Here is an 18920-nt window from a genome sequence, read left to right on the forward strand (position 1 = left end):
TTGTCTACATGTAATTCCAGCCCCCTGCCAATGACTCTGAACTGCCCTCAGAAATTGCCTAGCAACTCACCTAGTTCAAGGGCAAGTAGTAATGGGCAATAATGCTGACCTTGCCCAGTGATACCTAAATCCCACAAAGGAATGTTTTTTTTCTCTTAAATTAAGTGGAATCTGATTGCATGGAAAAGGCTTATCTACATTAAAAGTAATTAATTCACCATGAAATGCTTTGGGCTTCAGATCTGCTGACTTGAGCTTTTAAGGTGATAGTCAGTTGGTTCTCAGAATGGGGCCTAATTTGTACTTATATTGGAACCCTTGCTGATTTTCCATTATTTTCATGTCTCTTTTTAATCATTTTTGAGTTTGGAGCTGAGATCTTAAAGGTGACCTTTGGACTGTGAGCAGCAGCTTGTTCAAGAGAAAGAGAACAACTAAGCTATTATTTCTTCATGGGGCCTGGCCTGAAGTTATCGGCGGGTTATTTGCTCAAAGGTGCTCTATAGACACTTCAACAGCAGATTTACCTTATGCTCAAACAGATGGCAGATGTTAAGCATTGACTGGGATCTCATGGCTAGAGGATAAGTCTGACAGGGAGAGGGCAGAGTTTGAACTGGTTTTTGGAGGGTGTTTTTGGTCAGATGGATTGCTCCCCCTGGTTGTCACCTCATTATCTTGTTAAAAGTTCAGAGAATAAAATCTCAGTAATAAGAATTAAATTAATATTCCTCGGAGCCTGCTATCTGCATGCATTGGTGCCATCAGAAACAATGCAAAATATAATCTTATGTTCCAATTATGTGACAGGTTGTGGAGTCTGCCTGAATGAACAAGCCAGTTACATCTCACTTATTTTTCCTTTTTGATTTAGCCCTTAATTGTGTCTGTCTGACTTTGTGAAAGGATGGGAGCTAGCATCAAGGAGGATTGAGCTTAACCACAGACATTAATTAGATTACTTTGCTGTTTAAATTTGTTGTGTTGAAGTTACTGTGTTGTTAATAAATTATTAAATCTTTGGGTATAAACCCACTGTCTTACATTAATTATTCCCATTAATTTATTAATGAGACCAGTTATTCAAAATGTCTGATTGGGAACCACTGGGGTAAATTTGTCGGGTCTTTGAAGGTTTTAATTTTACTGTGTTGTGAAGACAGAGGTTGGGAGGCTGACATTATTTGACTGTCTGTCAAAGACATTCTGTTCTTTTCTGACCAATATAGGAACATTGATTTTGAATTTCCAAATGTCTGACGCTCCTGTGGTCCTGTTTAAAGGGCAGGACATAGCATAATGGCGATCGATTGCATGTGTGAGGGCAGGGACCATCTACAGAATCGATTTATCTCTGAAAGAGCAGAAAACCCAGCAGGCAACCTAAAGAATCAAGAATATTCTGAAGAGGAAGCCTTTCAGAACAAGGAAGAAACCTTGGGATGGTGGGAAAGTGAGGAGATGTCTGCCTGACTGAGCTCTGAGAGAAAATCCTCAGACAGTGAGGGAAAAGGAAAGCAAGGGAGGATGAGAATGTTATGCAGGAGGATAATCTGGCAAATTACATCAACTGATAAAATAGCAATGAAGTTACTATATACTGTAATGTCCATGTAAAATTAGCAGAACGATGCAAATTATACTCAAGTTGTTCCGAGACCTTATGACACACCTTGGGAGCAAGTGGGACTTGAACCGAGACCTCCTGAGCAGAGGTAGGAACATTACCACCATACCAAAATGGCTATCCAATTCTACTCAATAGCACACCTATTCTATGCTTCTCGCTGTGCCTGAATTCAGCAGTCCTTACAGCATAGTTTCTTGCGCTGACAGTCAACCAATGATTTTCTATGGTTAATTTTTGACAGGGAAACTTGGATGGACTACGAATTTAACAGAGCTTGTTTGCTCCGTTGGATCAGAGTAGTTTAATAACAGCAAACAGATAATGAAACTGTTATCCCACTTGCATTATGCTTACTCATTGTGCAGTATTCATTTATTCCTCTGAATTGAAAGGTTGAAAGTTCAAATCCTACTCCAGACTCCAACACAAAATCTAGCTCAATGCACCAGTGCAGTACTAAGGGAGCACCACAGTGTCAGAGATGCCACTTTTCAGTTCAGGTAGTAAAGTGAACACTCTTCATTGTACTGGAGTGGAATAATGTTATGGAACTATTGCAATTAAGAGCAGAGGAGTTATCCCTGGAGTTCTGTTTGATATTTATCACTCAAACTTCACAAAAAACAGAATTCCTGCGTATTCTCACAGGCTGTTTGTGGGATCTTGCTGCATGCAAATTGGTTACTGAATTCCGACATCACCACAACTTCAAAAGTGCCTTATTAGTATTAAATCGCCTTTGAAAACCCTAGGAATATAAAAGGCACTTTGAAAACGGATGCCTTTCTTTCATTTATATCATGTGGATAACTCGGCTTGTTTCTTACCTTGTGAATAGACCTGAGCTTCTTGACTTGTAGATGAAGTGCCTGAGGTCTGGGATGCCCACTTGAGAAACACTGTAGGATGGAGACCGTAACTCCTCGAGCAGTGTCTGCAAGGTATTCCGTCTCTTCATGCGTTCCAGAAATTTGCTTTTACAGTTGGAGATGGTGAAGAAGTGCTCGCGATCGGTGGAGATGAGGAGCAAACACAGGCTGCTTGCCTGATCGAGGTAGGAAATGTGCGCATGGAAGAAACCACTGGAGTTGAACTTGGGCAGACAGATGGGAGTCCAGGCCTCTCCCTCTCGGAAGGAGGTGGATGCGCTGATGAGGTTGAAGAGAAGATGGAGATCGATGGGATGCAGGAATTGGTCTTTCTTCCTCACCAGCGTAACCAGTTGGTTCTCAGCGACCAGAATGGAGAAGACGAGACTTTTGTCTTTGGCCTGCTGCAGGCTGCTGCTAATCGTGTCTCTCACAGAGGACGGCAAGGGCCGACATCGCACTGCACAGGTTAAAAAACTGGGATCTTTGCCCATGAGATCGAGGAGGTGGTCTGTAATCCTCTCAGAGCCTGCAAGCAGCCGGCGGAGGTCATAGTTCTTCTTTTGCTCGAAGATTCTGTTGAGCTGGGTTAAAGTCACCAGGCTAATTATCTGGTAGTAAACATACAGAAGCTCTTTAGCCACTTCCTGCTCTGACTGGCGGGTACGAGCGACAGCTACAAAGACCAGGGGGCTCCGATGAACAAATACCACCTTGTAACCCTCTGTCACAAACAAAAGCAGGGAATTAACCACCACACTCTGCACCACAACTGCTTATAGCATGGCTTGTCAATGCTGTGCATCTATCCATAACTATTTCATTGGAGAAAGTAACAAGTCACCACTCAACAGCCTAAAATACCTGTTCCATAGGGCCTGCTGCTAACTAAAGCCTTTAAGGCTAATGAAGAGTCAATGGTATTCCCACTGAAGTAAGTTTTTCCTTCTTTGAAAAAATACTGACAGCAGATTCGCCTACCACTCACTATTTATAGGGGCTCACTTTCCCCTCATAGACAGCGAAGGGCTCTCTCTAATCTCCCAGCTATAGGCTCAACTGCGTGTTGAGGCAACTTCAGCTGACAGTCATGGTACAACTGTGATCCAGCTCTCAGTGCGGTCCTTGTCAGTAGGTGTCTCGAAGATGGGGTGGCTACAAACAAGATCCATTGTGGTGGTTACCGGAGATCAAGAGGTTTTGGGCATGGGGACAGACCAGAACAACTGGAGACATTTTCACGAAATGAGCATATTGCACAGATTGTGAGGAATTTCAAACAGGGAAAACGTCAGTCACCTCAGCTGTTTGCTGTACATTCCATGGTGGCCAATTACAGACAATGTTTATGGACAACTGGGAGCAAGCCTTCGCCTACAGAGGTATGGCTTACCTGAGGGGTAACATTTTGACACAGAGAGTGATGTGTGTATGGAATGAGCTGCCGGAGGAAGTGGTGGAGGCTGACACAATTACAGCATTTAACAGGCATCTGAATGGGGAGATGAATAGGAAGGGTTTGGAGGGACATGGGCCAAAAATGCTGGTAAATGGCTGGGATTTCTGATTGGTGCGGACGAGTTGGACCGAAGGATCTCTTTCCATGTTGTATGACTCTATAACTCAGAATAATGTAGGGAATTGAGGGGAGGAACTTCTCATATAATAATGTATCACCTATTTGGTTCTGGAAGAGGTGCCCAAAATCAAAGAGAACTAGGGAACAGTTGACGGCTTTATGCTCATTAACGTATGATTACTTGTTCCCCATATGCCAGTGGTGGAGGGATTTTTGTATCACAGTGGCAGTGGTCCTACCTTTGGACCAGGAACACCTGGCTCAAGACCCACCTGTTCATAGCTCACCTGAATAGGTTGATTAAAAATACACCAAACTTTGTTTCAACTGGTACCTTTTGAATTTGGCATTCTCGATAAACTGGCAAAAATTATATACCATAAGCATGGTGAAGTTTACTGTATTATCATAGTCTCAGTGGTGCCTGAACATCAGTTGAGGGTGTGAGAGAAAACTCTTTTATTTAAGCGAAGTTGCATTACTATTTAAGTGATTTATGCTGTAAATTAAGTATAACAGGGATGTGTATGCCCCCTGCATAATGGTTCTATTACTTAGTAAGTGTTTTTCCATTGATAATGTGGACCTCTTCATGATCCACCATATTATATCAATCATTCCACAGATGCCAGTTAATGAAAAGTTTACTGTATCTACATCCAGTGGTGTTGGAGTGTGAGTAAAAATAAAAATCTAATTAGAAAAGAATATGCCTGCACACTGAACAGTATTAAGCTCTGGTACTATATGGTAGTATATGGTTATGGTGGTGGTCACAGTGTACTTAGACAGCACGAACTCCATCACCAGACTGACCAAGAATCTTTCCCATTCCTTACTGTCTGCCACTTCTGGGTGTTGAAAGGATTTACAAGTTGACACTCAACCTGCTTGGCAGCACGGTGAACACACCTTCCTTGGCCATCAACTCCTGGAATGGGACTTGATTTGGGACTTCTGGGTTAGAAACAGGAACATTGCCCAGTGCAACACAAGGCTGACAGAAGGTTACAGCACTGAACTCATGACGGCGACAGCACTGTGTTTCTGATCAGCACCTGGTACCAAAAGGCAGAGATATTTCCCTGGCCATCCCATAAACCCTTTCTGAATGGTGATCGAGAGATACTGTTTGGGCAGTCAGACAAACGAACACTAACTTCCCTGCTCAACAGAAGCTGTGTTCCATTTGTTTTAAACAAAGAGGAGTAATGTCAATAGTAGTCAGTGTGATATTATTGTGCTAACAGGAGGCAGTGGCAACGTCATTTGACTAGCAACCCAGGCTAATATTCTGGGGACAAGGATCAAACCCCACCCATCACTGCAGACAGCAAAATTTGAATTCAATATGTCATTACAGAATCATCATAGAATCCCTACAGTGTGGAAACTAGTCCTTTGGATCCCACCCAAACCCACTCCCCTACCCTATTACTCTACATTTATCCCTGACTAATGCACCTAACCTACACATCCCCAAACACTATGCAAGTTGCACGGCCAATTCAGCTAACCAGCATTTCTTTGGTCTGTGGGAGGAAACCAGAGTATCCGGAAGAAATCCACACAGACACGCGGAGAATGTGCAAACTCCACGCAGACAGACAATCACCAGAGGCTGGAATCAAACCTGGGTCCCTGGCGCAATGAGACAGCAGTGCTAACCACTGAGCCACCATGCCGCCCATTTTTGGAATAAGAAGCTAGCCTCATGATGACCATGAAACTACTATTGATTGTGATTAAAAACTCATCTGATTCACTAGTGTCCTTTAGGGAAGGAAATTTGCGCCATCCTTACCTTCAAGTCAACACTAAGCCCAGGAGAGAGTGGTTGACTGTTACCTGTCCTTTAGTTAATTAGGGATAGGTAATAAATGCTGACCTAGTTGGAGATGCCCACATCCCAAGAACAAATTGAAAAATAAAACAATTGCTTCGCTGACAAAAGTGACATTCTGTTGAACCTTTTCACCTTGCACTCATCAGGCCAAAGGCAAGAGTATCAAATTTCAAAAGGACCCCTGTTTCTCATGTAGTACAAGTTAATGATCCCTCTAAAAAATGGCATTCTTGCAACTGTCCTGATGAGCTTTTTCTGACAATCAATTCATGGTCATTATTAAGATTCCTAATTCCAGATTTTCAAACTCCACCACCTACCGTGTGGGATTCAAACCCAGAACAGTCTATGGATTAACCTATTGGTAATACCACTAGGCTATCGCTGCCCTCAGAGGTGCAAGAGTACCAGCTTGAACAGCACGTCTGATTTGTCAGCTGCTTTGCGGCTCTATCCTACCAAGTGACTGTTTCTTGTCGTGGCATTGCTGCAGGATGGTGGATTGAAAAGCTAGCAGTGAGATATGCCTCTTGCAGCAGGTTCATATCTTGCTCAGCCACTCCTTTATCCTACTGGGCCCAGTACATGAAACATTAAGACAAAAGAACAGTGGAACCCAACAAGCAGTAACGGAAACTGCTCAACTCACCTGCATGGATGGATTTGATCACATTTTTGCTTGCCTCAATGAAGGACATGAGTGCCACCATTACTCCCATTATAGAGGAGAGAGCTTCCTCTGTCCCATAACGGGAGTAAATCGGCTTCCCGGCATCACTGAAGACAAAGATGTGCTTCCGGTGCTGCCTCCATGACTCAGCTGTTATGTCCTCCTCTTTCTCCGAGAGCACGGACTCTCTGCGTGATCTCCCAGATGACCCCTCTCCTTCCACGTCACTGTCTCTCATCTCCTTGTTCACGTCCATCGCAACACCGGTCAGTTGGGTGCTTAGTTCATTGAAATCTTTGCTGATCTCTTCGATCTGGGATTCCTCCGTGATGGGTTTGTTAATACTATCCAGACAGCCCTTCACTTCATCATCTGTGGTTAGATCTTCGTAAGACCTAGTGTGGACAAACATTGCACTCTCCTGTCCAGCACCTAGATAAAGGGATACATACGGATAAGTACATGTCTGGCATCTGCCTTGCGGCTGGTATGAGGTAACTAATAATGACTAACTGGGAGGGAGTCAAAAGGTCATTGGGTACAGAATAATATCAGTTTGGGAATGAGCCACAGATTATAACCTTATCACGAGTGGTGGTTTTTGTATAGAACAATGGACACTTGGGGCAAAAAGTAATCTTCTGAATTTATAAGGCAGTCATAGAGTTCATGAGCCAAGAAGTGGAAGGCAGTTGTAAAACAAAACAGGACATATCAGATATGTACCTGGGATTAGGTTATGGCCTGCTGTCTAATCGAGTATTTACTGGCTATCTGGGAGAAAAGTGTCAGGCTGCATTTGATATCTTGCTACACAGTTGCTGGCTGTCAACAACAATTTGTATTTTTGTAGAGTCTTTAAAACGGTAAAACGTATCAAGGGAATCCAACAACCTAGTGGTATTATCATTGGACTGTTAATCCAGGGACCCAAGCAATGAGCTAGAGACCTGGGTTTGAATCCTGCCACAGGAGATAGAATCATAGAACCCCTACAGTGTGGAAGCAGGCCATTCAGCCCATCGAGTCCACAATGACCCACCAAGGAGTATCCCACCCCTCTACCCTATCCCTGTAACCCTGCAGTCCCCATGACTAATCCACCTAACTTGCACTTCCCTGGACAGTATGGGTAATTTATCATGGCCAATCCACCTAACCTGCACATCTTTGGACTGTGGGAGGAAACGGAGCAGTTGGAGGAAACCTATGCAGAAACGGGGAGAATGTACAAACTCCAGACATACAGTCACCTGAGGGTGGAATTGAACCAGGGTCCCTAGTGCTGTGAGGCAGCAATACTAACCACTGAGCCACTGTGCCACTCTGGTGGTGGAAGTTTAATTCAATAAAAATCTGGAATTAAGAGTTTAATGATGACCATGAATTGAATGTCGATTGTTGGAGGGGAAAAAACCCATCTGGTTCACAAATGTGCTTTAAGGAAGGAAATTGATGTCTTTACCTGGTCTGGTGTACATATCACTCCAGGTCCACAGTGATGTGGGTGACTCTTAACTGGGGATGGGTAATAAACTGCTGCAGAGAGCAGTTAAAATCTGACCACTCCAATGCTGGCCTGGAATCACGTTGGTCAGGATGCCAGATTTCCTTCTCTCTCTGACATTGTTGTAAAAATCTGGTTCAATAATCAACGGTGGTTATGTGATTGCCATTAGCTACATTTTTATTTCATTGAATTCACATGACACCACCTGTGATGTGATGGACTGAACTGCAAACCATAGAACATTAGCCCAAGACTCTGCGTTACTCATGCAGCAATATTACCACTACACTAGCATACCCCACAGCACCAACAAAATCTCATAACAAGCCACAGAGGGAGCTATGAGGACAGCTGAACAAACACTTGGCTGCAGGGGTCGGTTTGAAGGGAATGTAAAAGGAGGGAAGAGAGCTGTTGGGAGAGGCATAGGTTCAGGGAGAGAATTGCAGAAGTTAGGGCTTTGAGTAACAGAAGGCACGGCTGCCAATGCTGAAGCATTTAAAATCATGGTTTCTCAAGAGGCTAGAACTGAAGGAGAATAGATATCTCAGAGGGTTGTCCAGCAATGAAAATTGAAGGTCTTTGTTTGATAACCTTGTGGTTATGTTACAGTTGTCCATGTGAGTGTCCGCGCGTGTGTCCCTGTGCGCTAATAAAGAAAATTTGCATTTTAGCTCCATTGAAGACCATTGGCTATCTCAAAGTACCAAGACACCTTTTATCCTGACATGTAGTCAACTGCTGTAGTGTCAGAAAAGCATCAGCCAATTTGGACACAGATTTGCACACAATTAGCCCGGCACACACAGTGATAATTAGCATTAAGCTGTTTTTGTGGTGAAGGTGAGTGGATAGAAACGGTCAGGACTTATTGGGAAAATGTTCCCTGCTCTTCTGTGAAATATTGCTTTGGGATCATTCATATTCATCTGAGGGGGAATGCGGTACTTTGGTTTAGAATTTCATCCAAAAAAAAAAGCAATATCTCACACAATACTGCTGTGTAGGTAACTGCCAGGAAATGAAAACTGATCCCAACACGCAGGATCTGGCACTCACAGGAGCTTACATTTTGTTTACACATTCTATCTATTAATGAGGGGAACTATCATTTGTGAGAAGTGAAGTATTTGACTCTCCTATGAACCCAGGTAATTACAACACAGATCAGATCCAAATGCAACTTCAGTTCAGCAACTCCTTCTTTTCAGTTCTCATTAAGCTGAGACCCTTGTGACATTAAGATGTATCACGTCAGTTGCCAATTTATATTCAATTATTTGCATGTTGGATTAATATCTGTGGTATTTTAAAAAATTAATCAATGGGACATTAATGTCACTGGATAAGGCAGCAGCCAGTAACCATGCGTGATTGTCCTTTACAAAGCGGCTGGTGAATTACCTTCTTGGGGGGGGGTGGGGGGGGAAGGTGGAAGGGGTGAGGAAATAGTGGTGTTGTGACAATGCCAACAGGCCAGCAATTCCAAAGCCCAGCTAATGTTCGGGGTCATGGGTTTGAATCTCACCATAGCAGGAGGTGAAATTTGAATTCACTTAAAATGTGGTGAACTGAAAACTACCAGAAAACATTGTTGAAACCCATCTGGTTGACAAATGTCCTTGAGAGAAAGAAATCTACCAACCTCCATGTGACTCCAGACCCACAGTTTTAACAGCAATAAATGTTGGTCAAGTCCACATCGCGTAATCAAACAAAAACAACTTAGTGTCTTTTTCAGTCATTTCAGAGGGCATCAAGTATTGGCCATAACTAAGCCAAGGTGGAGAGTATTAGTGAACCAAATAGATTTTTTTAAAAAAACTGTTCTAGTTATATTACTGATACTAGCTTCTTTTTTTCAAAAAGGGAAAATATAAAATCATAATTTATTTCATGAACTAAATTGGAATTCCCAAGGTATACGTGATACGTCAACAGGGTTTCAATGCATAGAATCCAGATCAGTAATCCAAGCTTGAAGTGCTAATATAATTGTATATTCACCACGCCACCACACCCACCCTAGAACTGGGTGCTAGGATTGGAACTGTCCAAATTTATTTAATGTGGAATCTGACAGCTGTCTAAAGTCAAGGACTCAGGTCCCATGGGCAAAAGGATTATTCTATCCAATCATACCACTTAGCACTGCCCTACCACAGAAGTGTTTTTGAACTAATGATGTCTTGATGGCAATTTTAAAAAATATTGATCTGCTCACTCTCCTGTGGGCAGATGGTCGTATAGTGGTGATGTTTTTGGTCTAAGAATCCAGAGACCTGAGCTGATGTCTCCAGAGATGTGAGCTCAAGTCCCACCAGAGCAACTGCAAACAATTTAATTCATTAATAAAGTACTAATAATGATTCGTCTTACTAATAATTATTCTGATTAGTACACTAATGTCCCTTTTCAGAGGGGAAATGTGACACCATTTCCCCATTACATATGCCCCAGGTATCTAGGAGGTTGACCTTGAAATGGCCTGACAAGCACCTCATGCCAGCTGCCTAGGGGCAGTTAAGGATAGGCAATAAATATCAGCCTTGCCAAGTGATGCCCGCATCGCAAGAAAAGCTTTTTTTTAAAATACCCTGCACCCTGCCCTGACCAAGGCACACTGTGAACAAGAGGGGGTATGTTTTCTCGATGTCCTGTTATATTACTGATACTGGCTTCTTCTTTCAAAAAGGGAATAAAGATCACAATTTTGTTTCATGATCTGAATTGAAATTCCCAAAACATATCAGCGAGGTTGAATTCATAGATTCCAGGTCTGTAATCCGAACCTGGATAGCTAATCTAATTGTACACTCACCATACTATCACACTAATCTGGGACTGGGTCTTGGTCAATATTCTTCTATAACTATCTTCTAGAAGATGCACAAACCATAAATCCATCAGCGTTCAAAACCTTCTGTTTTGACTCTCTTCTGTAAAGCTTTTGAAATTCTTGATAATTAGACTTACTGATGCACACTATTAAGTGGAGAGAAAGGAGCCAAGGCGCTTTACTTCTACTCACTTACACATTGGACCTGCTTGCACTTGCTCCTTGGACCTTCTGGGACCAGCCAGTTGAGAGAGGATAAGGGTGTGCACTGTTCAGACAATATCGCTTGTAAGTACTTCTCAAATTCATGTTATGAGTTTGGAGCAAAAGTGGTGAACGTACAGATCATTTTACTCCGAAGTAAAGGTGACACAGTGTTTTATCACAATAGGCGTCTTTTTCCAGCTTGCCAGTCACTTCTATCTCAACAAACAAGAAAATCATGATCTGCAGGATTGGAAAACCCCCACACAATATTTTGTCAAGTCAGTGCAGACAGGCGGCAGTGTCAGCATTTCTTGCATTCCTTTCAGATTTTCAGCATCTATGGGGTGGGAGTGGGGCTCGGGGTGGGTATAGGGGAACGAGGACTCTTAATATCTACCCTCAGATAAACTTAATTTCCGTCTCAAACTTTTCTGAAGTCTCTCACAACATGGAAGCTGAGAGGAAAAACTGCACCCCTTGCTGATTAAGTGGAAAACTTCCATAGCAAAGGTTTGGGGCAGTCATGGTTCAGGTAGTAGCAATTTGCCTTTAAGCCAGAAGCTGGCGGTCCAAGTCCCAGTACAGGACACAAGCACAAAAAGGTGAAGGTTGTCTCTCCACTGTGTTAGTGAAAGAGTGCTACACTTCGGGAGGTACTGTCTTTTTGGATGAAACTTTAAACCAAGGCACTGTATTCCCTCTCAGATGAATGGGAGTGATCCCAAGGCAATATTTCATAGGACAGCAGGGGAAATTTTCCCTGGGAGTCGTGGCCATTTGTACCCATTCTTTGCCAATAAAAATAGCTTAATATTCATTATTACATTGTGTGTGGGAGCCTGCTGTGTCAAGTGGCTGACGCATATCTGGAGAAACTACATGTCAAAATAAAAGGGATCTTAGTCCTTTCAGACAGCCAGTGGAGGGGGGAAACTGGACATGCAATATATATATATATTATACACACACACACACGTATACACACACATAGACACAGACATACATACACACGGACACATACAGAGACTGTTAATCCAGAGACCCAGGTAATGTTCTGGTGACCCTGGTTCGAATCCAGCTAAGACAGATGGTGAAATTTGAATTCAATAAAAACCTGGAAATTACAGCCTAATGATGACCATTAAATCACTGCCGTTTGTCAGGAGAAACCCATCTGGTTCACTGTCCTTTAGGGAAGGTAATTGCCATCCTGACTTGCAACGTCAGACCCAAAACATTGTGGCTGGTTCCTAACTGCCCTCAGGGCAATTAGGGATGGGTAATAAATACAGGCCTGGCCAGTGATGCCCACATCCCTTGAATGAAAAAGCAGTGCACACACAATAAACATCTTCGAGGAGAAAGTGAGGACTGCAGATGCTGGAGATCAGAGCTGAAAATGTGATGCTGGAAAAGCGCAGCAGGTCAGGCAGCATCCAAGGAACAGGAGAATTGACGTCTCGGGATTCCTGAAGAAGGGCTGATGCCTGAAACATCGATTCTCCTGTTCCTTGGATGCTGCCTGACCTGCTGCGCTTTTCCAGCGACACATTTTCAGCACACACAATAAACATGCCTACCAATACACAAACCTCATGCTTACCTCCAACATCCATGTGGAAAGCACCACATGTTTGTTGGAGGAGTGGAAGGAGGGGAAAGGGTGACAGAGTTGGAGGGAGGAATTGTTTGATAGGAACTGGTAACCAGAACCTCCTATTGCCAACAATTTCCACCATGAGATTTTCCTCACATCACGTCCGGCTTGGTGGTTGCTACGACCAACCTATTGTTACATCATGCGGTTACCTAAAAGGGGCCTGAATGGACTTAGTCTTTTCTTTTGCAGCAAATCCTACTCACCTCATAAACCTGTCTGGACCTTTCAGCAACACCAAGAAATTAAGCAGGAGAGACAGGGTAATGAAGGCCCATTGTTAGAGAAGATCATTGGATCAGGTCTAAGTGTTGCTGGATCTACTGATCTCAAATGGCTCCAAGTGTTTCTGGGAAGAGAGACATTCATTGGATTTCTCTGGGTGTGTGTGTGTGTATATTATGTGCACTTTGTGCATGAAACAACCTTCAACATTTACCAGCTGCTTCAGTTAAAAGGTTAGAAAGTATTGTTTAACTGTCAGATGTACTGCAAGATCTCAAGGTGACAGCCTTGAATGCGCGCGCTCTCTCTCTCTCTCTCGTTCATTCTTCACTTTACTCTGGAAAGAACTTCTTACCTGGCTCAGTACCTTCCACCAGACCGGGTGTGGGACTCTCTGATCTGTTACCACGCTGGAGGTCAGCTGGGGCCAAGGAACCATTGACCTCCCAAGGCACCTTCCTGTTGTGAACATCAGCCTCCATTTTCTCATTCCCCGAGTGACTGAAATCAAACAGAAGGAAGTCAGCTGCTAAAGCAAGTGTTCATTTAGATGACAATGAAATTCAGAGGCCTGGAAATTAGCAGCCTTCAGGAGGTTGAAAGGGGAGATATCACATCAATCAAATTGATGACAATAAGAGAATGGGATATGTGCCACTTAAATCCCCCTGTAGCTCATCTCTGCTCCAGCTTGATCCCAGAGATCATCAGTTAGATATTCAATAATTGTAAATATTGTTTTCTTGCAAAATTCCCTGATGTGTACAAGATAAGTCTAATGAAGGAGTTCAGTGGCTAGATAACCACCATAGAGATCAGATTAACCAGGGGTTCAATCCTCGTTCTGGCTGAAGTAGGAATATAGGACGTAGGAAGAATTTAGGAAGTAGCCACTCAGCCCCTCAAGCTTGCTCTGCCATTCAACTAAGTCATAGATGATCTTCTACTTCAATGCCTTTTTTGTGCATGATCCCCATATCCCACTGATATATTTCTGGATGTTAAAGATCTGGGTCCACTGTTGTTTGGAATTTACATCAACAATCTGGTTGAGAACATAGGAAGCACGGTAGTAAGGTTGTGGATGACACCAAAACTGGTGGTGTAGTGGCCAGTGAAGAAGGTCATAAGCGGCAGATGGAGTTTAATTTAGACAAGTGAGCAGTGTTGCATTTTGGTCAGATAACCAGGGCAGGACTTACTCTGTTAATGGTGGGGCCCTGGGGAAAGTTGCCAAACAAAAGGACCTCGGGGAGCAGGTACATAGTTCTTTCAAAGTGGTGTCGCAGGTAGACAGGATGGTGAAGGTGGTGTTTGAGATGCTTGATTTCATTGGTCAGAGCATTGAGTATAGGAATTGGGATGTCATGTTACGGCTGTACAGGGCATTGGTACGGCCACTTTTAGAATACTGCATGCAATTCTGGTCACCCTGCTATAGAAAGAGCGCACATAAATTTACAAGGAGGGAGTTGAGTTATAAGGAGAGAGGCTGGATTTTGTTCCTTAGAAAGTCGGAAGCTGAGGGTTGACCTGACAGAGGTTTATAAAATTATGAGGGCATAGATAAGGTGAAAAGCCAAAGTCTTTTTCCAAGGGTAAGGGAGTACAAAACTAGAGGGCATTGGTTTAAGGTGAGCTGGGAAAGATTTAAAAGGGACCCGAGACGCAACTTTTTCACAGAGGGTAGTGCGTCTATAGAATGGGCTGCCAGAGGAAAAGGTAGGGGCAGGTACAACTACAACATTTAAAAGACGTTTGGACAGGTACATGAATATGAAAGGTTTAGAGGGATATGGACCAATTGCAGGTAAATGGGACCAGTTCAGTTTGGGATTCCTAGTCAGCATGGATGAGTTGGACCAAAGGATCTGTTTCTGTGCTCCATGACTATACATCAATGCCTGTCTTGAACATACTCAATGACAGGATTCGGGTGGCTTGGTGGCACACTGGTTAGCACAGTCTGCATGGGTTTCCTTAGGTTGCTCCAGTTTCCTCCTACAGCCCAAGGATATGTAGGTTAGGTGGATTGGCCATGCAAAAATTGTCCCGTGGTGTTCCAGGATGTGTAGGCTCGGTGGATTAGCCATGGAAAATGCAAGGCTACAGAGATAAGGTGGGACGCTGTTCGGAGGGACAAATGGCCTCTATCTGCACTGTAGGGAGTCTGTGATCTCCACACCACTCTGTGATACAGCATTCCAGATGTTCACCACGCCCTGAGTGAAGAAGGACGGTTAAAAAGACGTTTGGCATTCTTGCTTTGACTATTGCTCAATCCTTTGAGTATAGGAGTTAGGACGTTATGTTGGAGTTGTACAGGACATTACTCTTCTGGAGTACAGTGTCCAGTTCCAGCTGCCCAGCTATAGGATGGATATTATCAAGCTGGAGAGGGTTCAGAAAAGATTTACAAGAATATTCCTGGATATGAAAGGTTTGAGTTGTCAGGAAAAGCTGGATAAGCTGGGACTTTTCTCACTGGAGCTTGTGATGGTGAAGAAGAGATTATATGGAGGGACCGACACCACCCAATACCTCTTTAGTTTCGAGATAATTCAAGTAAAGTTTCATGGTGTCACTTACAGGGGAATTCAAATGCAAATAACTACTTCCAGAATATCTCTGAACATCAACTTTAAAATAAGTAACACCAGATTAGACATAAATATGAACTCAGACGTGTCCAGTTTTAAACTTATACATCAATGTTCCTTCTCATTTAGACCATTCAGAATCTGCATCAGGATGCTGAGGAAGTGCTGAAATTTCCTCACTTATTTATGCCTGGAAAAAGCATTTGTTCCTTTTACCTTAGTAACATGACATTTTTTCTCGTGAATCGGGGAATCTTTTACAGGTACATTTTCATATCAAACACCCTCAGCTTTGGGACAATGTCAAGGCTTGTTCCCACAGTCAGTGCAAACTGGACTTAAATCTTATTCTCAAAGTTTGTTCAAGGAGTAATTGGTGTCTCCTGTACATTTTTTCTTAAATATAAAGATCAGTCAGGTAGCTCCATAAACACCATAGAATATGGCAGTAATCCTTATAAACGAGGGACATCACAAGTCTTGAATAGCCAGTATTATTTAAAGAAAGATGGTGATTGAGTCTTGGAGGTTTACTAGATTGATGCCTGAAATGAAAGGGTTGTCTCTTAAGGGAAGTTTGGACAGGCTGCACTTGGCTCCAACAGAGTTTAGAATAGTGAGGGGTGACGTAATTGAAATATACAAGATCCTGAATGGTCTTGACAAGGTGAATATGGAAGGGGTGTTTCTTCCTGTGGATGAGTCCAATCAACTTTTGAAATATTGGGGATCGCCCCCCCTTAGGACAAAGATTCGAGATCTTCTTTTTCTCTCAGAGATACATGTGACTTTGGAACCTGCTGCCTCAAAAAAGGTGGAGGAGCAGTCACTCAACATTTTTAAAGCAAATGTAGCTAGACTTTTACAAGGGAATCAAAGGCAAATCAAATTCAAGGGAATCAAAGGCAAATCAAATTCAAGGGAATCAAAGGCAAATCAAATTCAAGGGAATCAAAGGCAAATCAAATTCAAGGGAATCAAAGGCAAATCAAATTCAAGGGAATCAAAGGTTATGAGGAATTGATGGTAATGGGAACACAAAGAGATCAGTTATGATTTTACTGAATGTAGCAGCAGGTTTGATGGGCCGAATGTCCTACTTCTGTTACTAATCGGTATGGTTGTAGATGGAATCCTAGATCTACACTCAGTTAGCTGACCTCAGTCAGCCCCGCACTATGTCCATCTCGATAACCCTAGACCAGAGAAGGGTAATACTGAACAACCAACCCCCAGAAGTTTCAATCTGCATTGTTCTCCAGTAAACACTGCCAACATTGTCCAGTCAAAAGCAAGCAGGGGTAGACTCACTGCAATGGAACCAGGGTCAAAAAGCCAGGGAACATTCACTCTTCAAACATGCACAAGAATGGGAACTTGACCAAGGACACCAAGCGAAGCATCACTCAATTAATGAAACATGAAGGAGTAAAGAAACAACACACAGCAAGATCCAACTTTGTGATATATCTACTCTTCCTTTCAGCTGAAAGCCACTGGAGGACTTTTAAAAAAAAAAATTTCAAAAATATAAACTGATGGACACTAGGATTGTTTCTGCCAAGGTTGTTCGTCCCAGTGTTGTGGGTTCAAGTCCCACTTGAGGATTTAAAGAAACAATGTAAACTGGCATTTCACTGCAGTACTGGGAGTGTTGCTGCAGGAGCTGTTCTCCTAATAAGATATAAAACATTCTGGTGTGGCTGTTCCATGGCACTGTTTAGAGTAAAACAGGAAATTCTCAGGAAGCTTGGTCAACAATTCTCCTTTAAACAACAACCACTGCCACCCCAGCACAGAAACAGCTAAACAGATTTATTAATATTATTTGCTTTGGGACGTGGCTGTGAGATTGCCTGCTACGTTCACCCACAGTTACAGGAATTCCTCCTTGAAGATAATTAATTGCAAACTAACAATCAGAGACAAAAGGTTCTATAAAAGTACAATTTCTATCTTTATTTTCTGGCTTCAATGGAGGCTGTAAAACATGTTGGTATGTTAGTAAATAACCACTTATTATTGCACGTGAGGTATTTTCCCCCAATAATTGAAGTTAAACAAATGAATCAATGCCTCAGTAAAAACAGAGGTTAGAAATTGGTTTGATAATTAATACACCACAAAAGGTTCGAGTTTGTTGACTTGAGGCTTATCATGTGGGAACAGCGTTCAGCATTTAAATCGTCCCTTCAATATCCCTGAGGGAAATACATTTGCTTAGAATTTGGTTACAAATTCAAATGGCAAGTCCACCCATTGTTATTAAAGAGACAGGTTTTGGGTGCACTCTGCCACAAGAAACAATACTAAAAGGTGAGGCTGTTAAATTGAGCAACACAACAAATTGGACTTCAAACACCTGCAAACTAATCGGAGAGTGGATTTCTAAAACTGACTTGGCTGGTGCTAATTGATTTTATTGTATAATCTATCCTAATATTATACAATATAGTTGGGTAACATAGCATGAGGTGTTGGTTAGCTCAGTTAGCCAAATGGCGGTTTGCAATAATCCAGAGTAATAGAGAGAAAACTCCAAATCCATAAATATTAGACAGTAATCTGCAACAGGAACCCTTTATTCATCATTCCTTGCAGGAACATTTGCTTGATTTCCCCATTCTCTAAAATCTAATAACTTAACTCAGAAGGGATGGAAACAAAAAAGGTTTCTCAATTCATTCTAAGTTTAAAGCTGAGATTATTAAAACTCAGAAAGGCTCCTTCAAAACTCGTGAACACTGCCATCAAAACAAACTTGCTGCCAGTTTATCTCTAAGCTCTGTGGGTATACCAACACCACATAGGCTGGAGCAGTTCAAGACAACAGCCTAGCCATCCTGTTGTGAAAGAACCTTTAAAAATGTAAAATGGTGTTTGGAGTGGTTATAGAGGAATCTGGTAGCTTCAGTTTCACCATTGCTGAAACTAACTTTGAAATTCGGATTGTGTTACTTAATTTGCATTTCACAACTACTAAGTTGGGATTCAAACTTGTGTCTCCACTCATATAACCACGACCATGACCTCGTAATAAAATTGTATTGATACATTCATCATACTCCTTCATCAAAATAATTGTTATTTCAAATAAAGAAACTTTACAGATGTGGCTTGGATTCAGTATTCGTTAATTCTGTCTTCTGTTTCCCAAGGATGACCTCCTCAGCCCTCCAGCTCTTTGACCCTCCACCTGTCTTCACCTATCCCCACTTCACCACCCTGTTCTTACCACCCACTTTACCTGCAGCTCGCCCCACATCCACCCCCAGTCCCTGAAGCGTC

The 18920-nt window shown here is 42.5% G+C and overlaps 1 protein-coding gene across 3 annotated transcripts in view; it reads right to left on the reverse strand.

Annotated features, from left to right (window-relative positions):
• mon1a (MON1 secretory trafficking family member A) overlaps positions 1–18920 on the reverse strand; it is a 60918-nt gene that overhangs the window by 7737 nt on the left and 34261 nt on the right. For all 3 annotated transcript variants that reach the window (XM_072581923.1, XM_072581922.1, XM_072581921.1), the window contains 3 exons: positions 13388–13533; positions 6574–7026; positions 2458–3223 (listed from right to left, as the gene is read on the reverse strand). In XM_072581923.1, coding sequence (XP_072438024.1) covers positions 2458–3223; positions 6574–7026; positions 13388–13514 — 1346 coding nt within the window. In that variant the 5' untranslated portion in view covers positions 13515–13533. The remainder of the gene's footprint in view (positions 1–2457; positions 3224–6573; positions 7027–13387; positions 13534–18920) is intronic.

Source organism: Chiloscyllium punctatum, chromosome 12 (genome assembly GCF_047496795.1).
Source record: "Chiloscyllium punctatum isolate Juve2018m chromosome 12, sChiPun1.3, whole genome shotgun sequence".
Taxonomy (NCBI): Eukaryota; Metazoa; Chordata; class Chondrichthyes; order Orectolobiformes; family Hemiscylliidae; genus Chiloscyllium; species Chiloscyllium punctatum.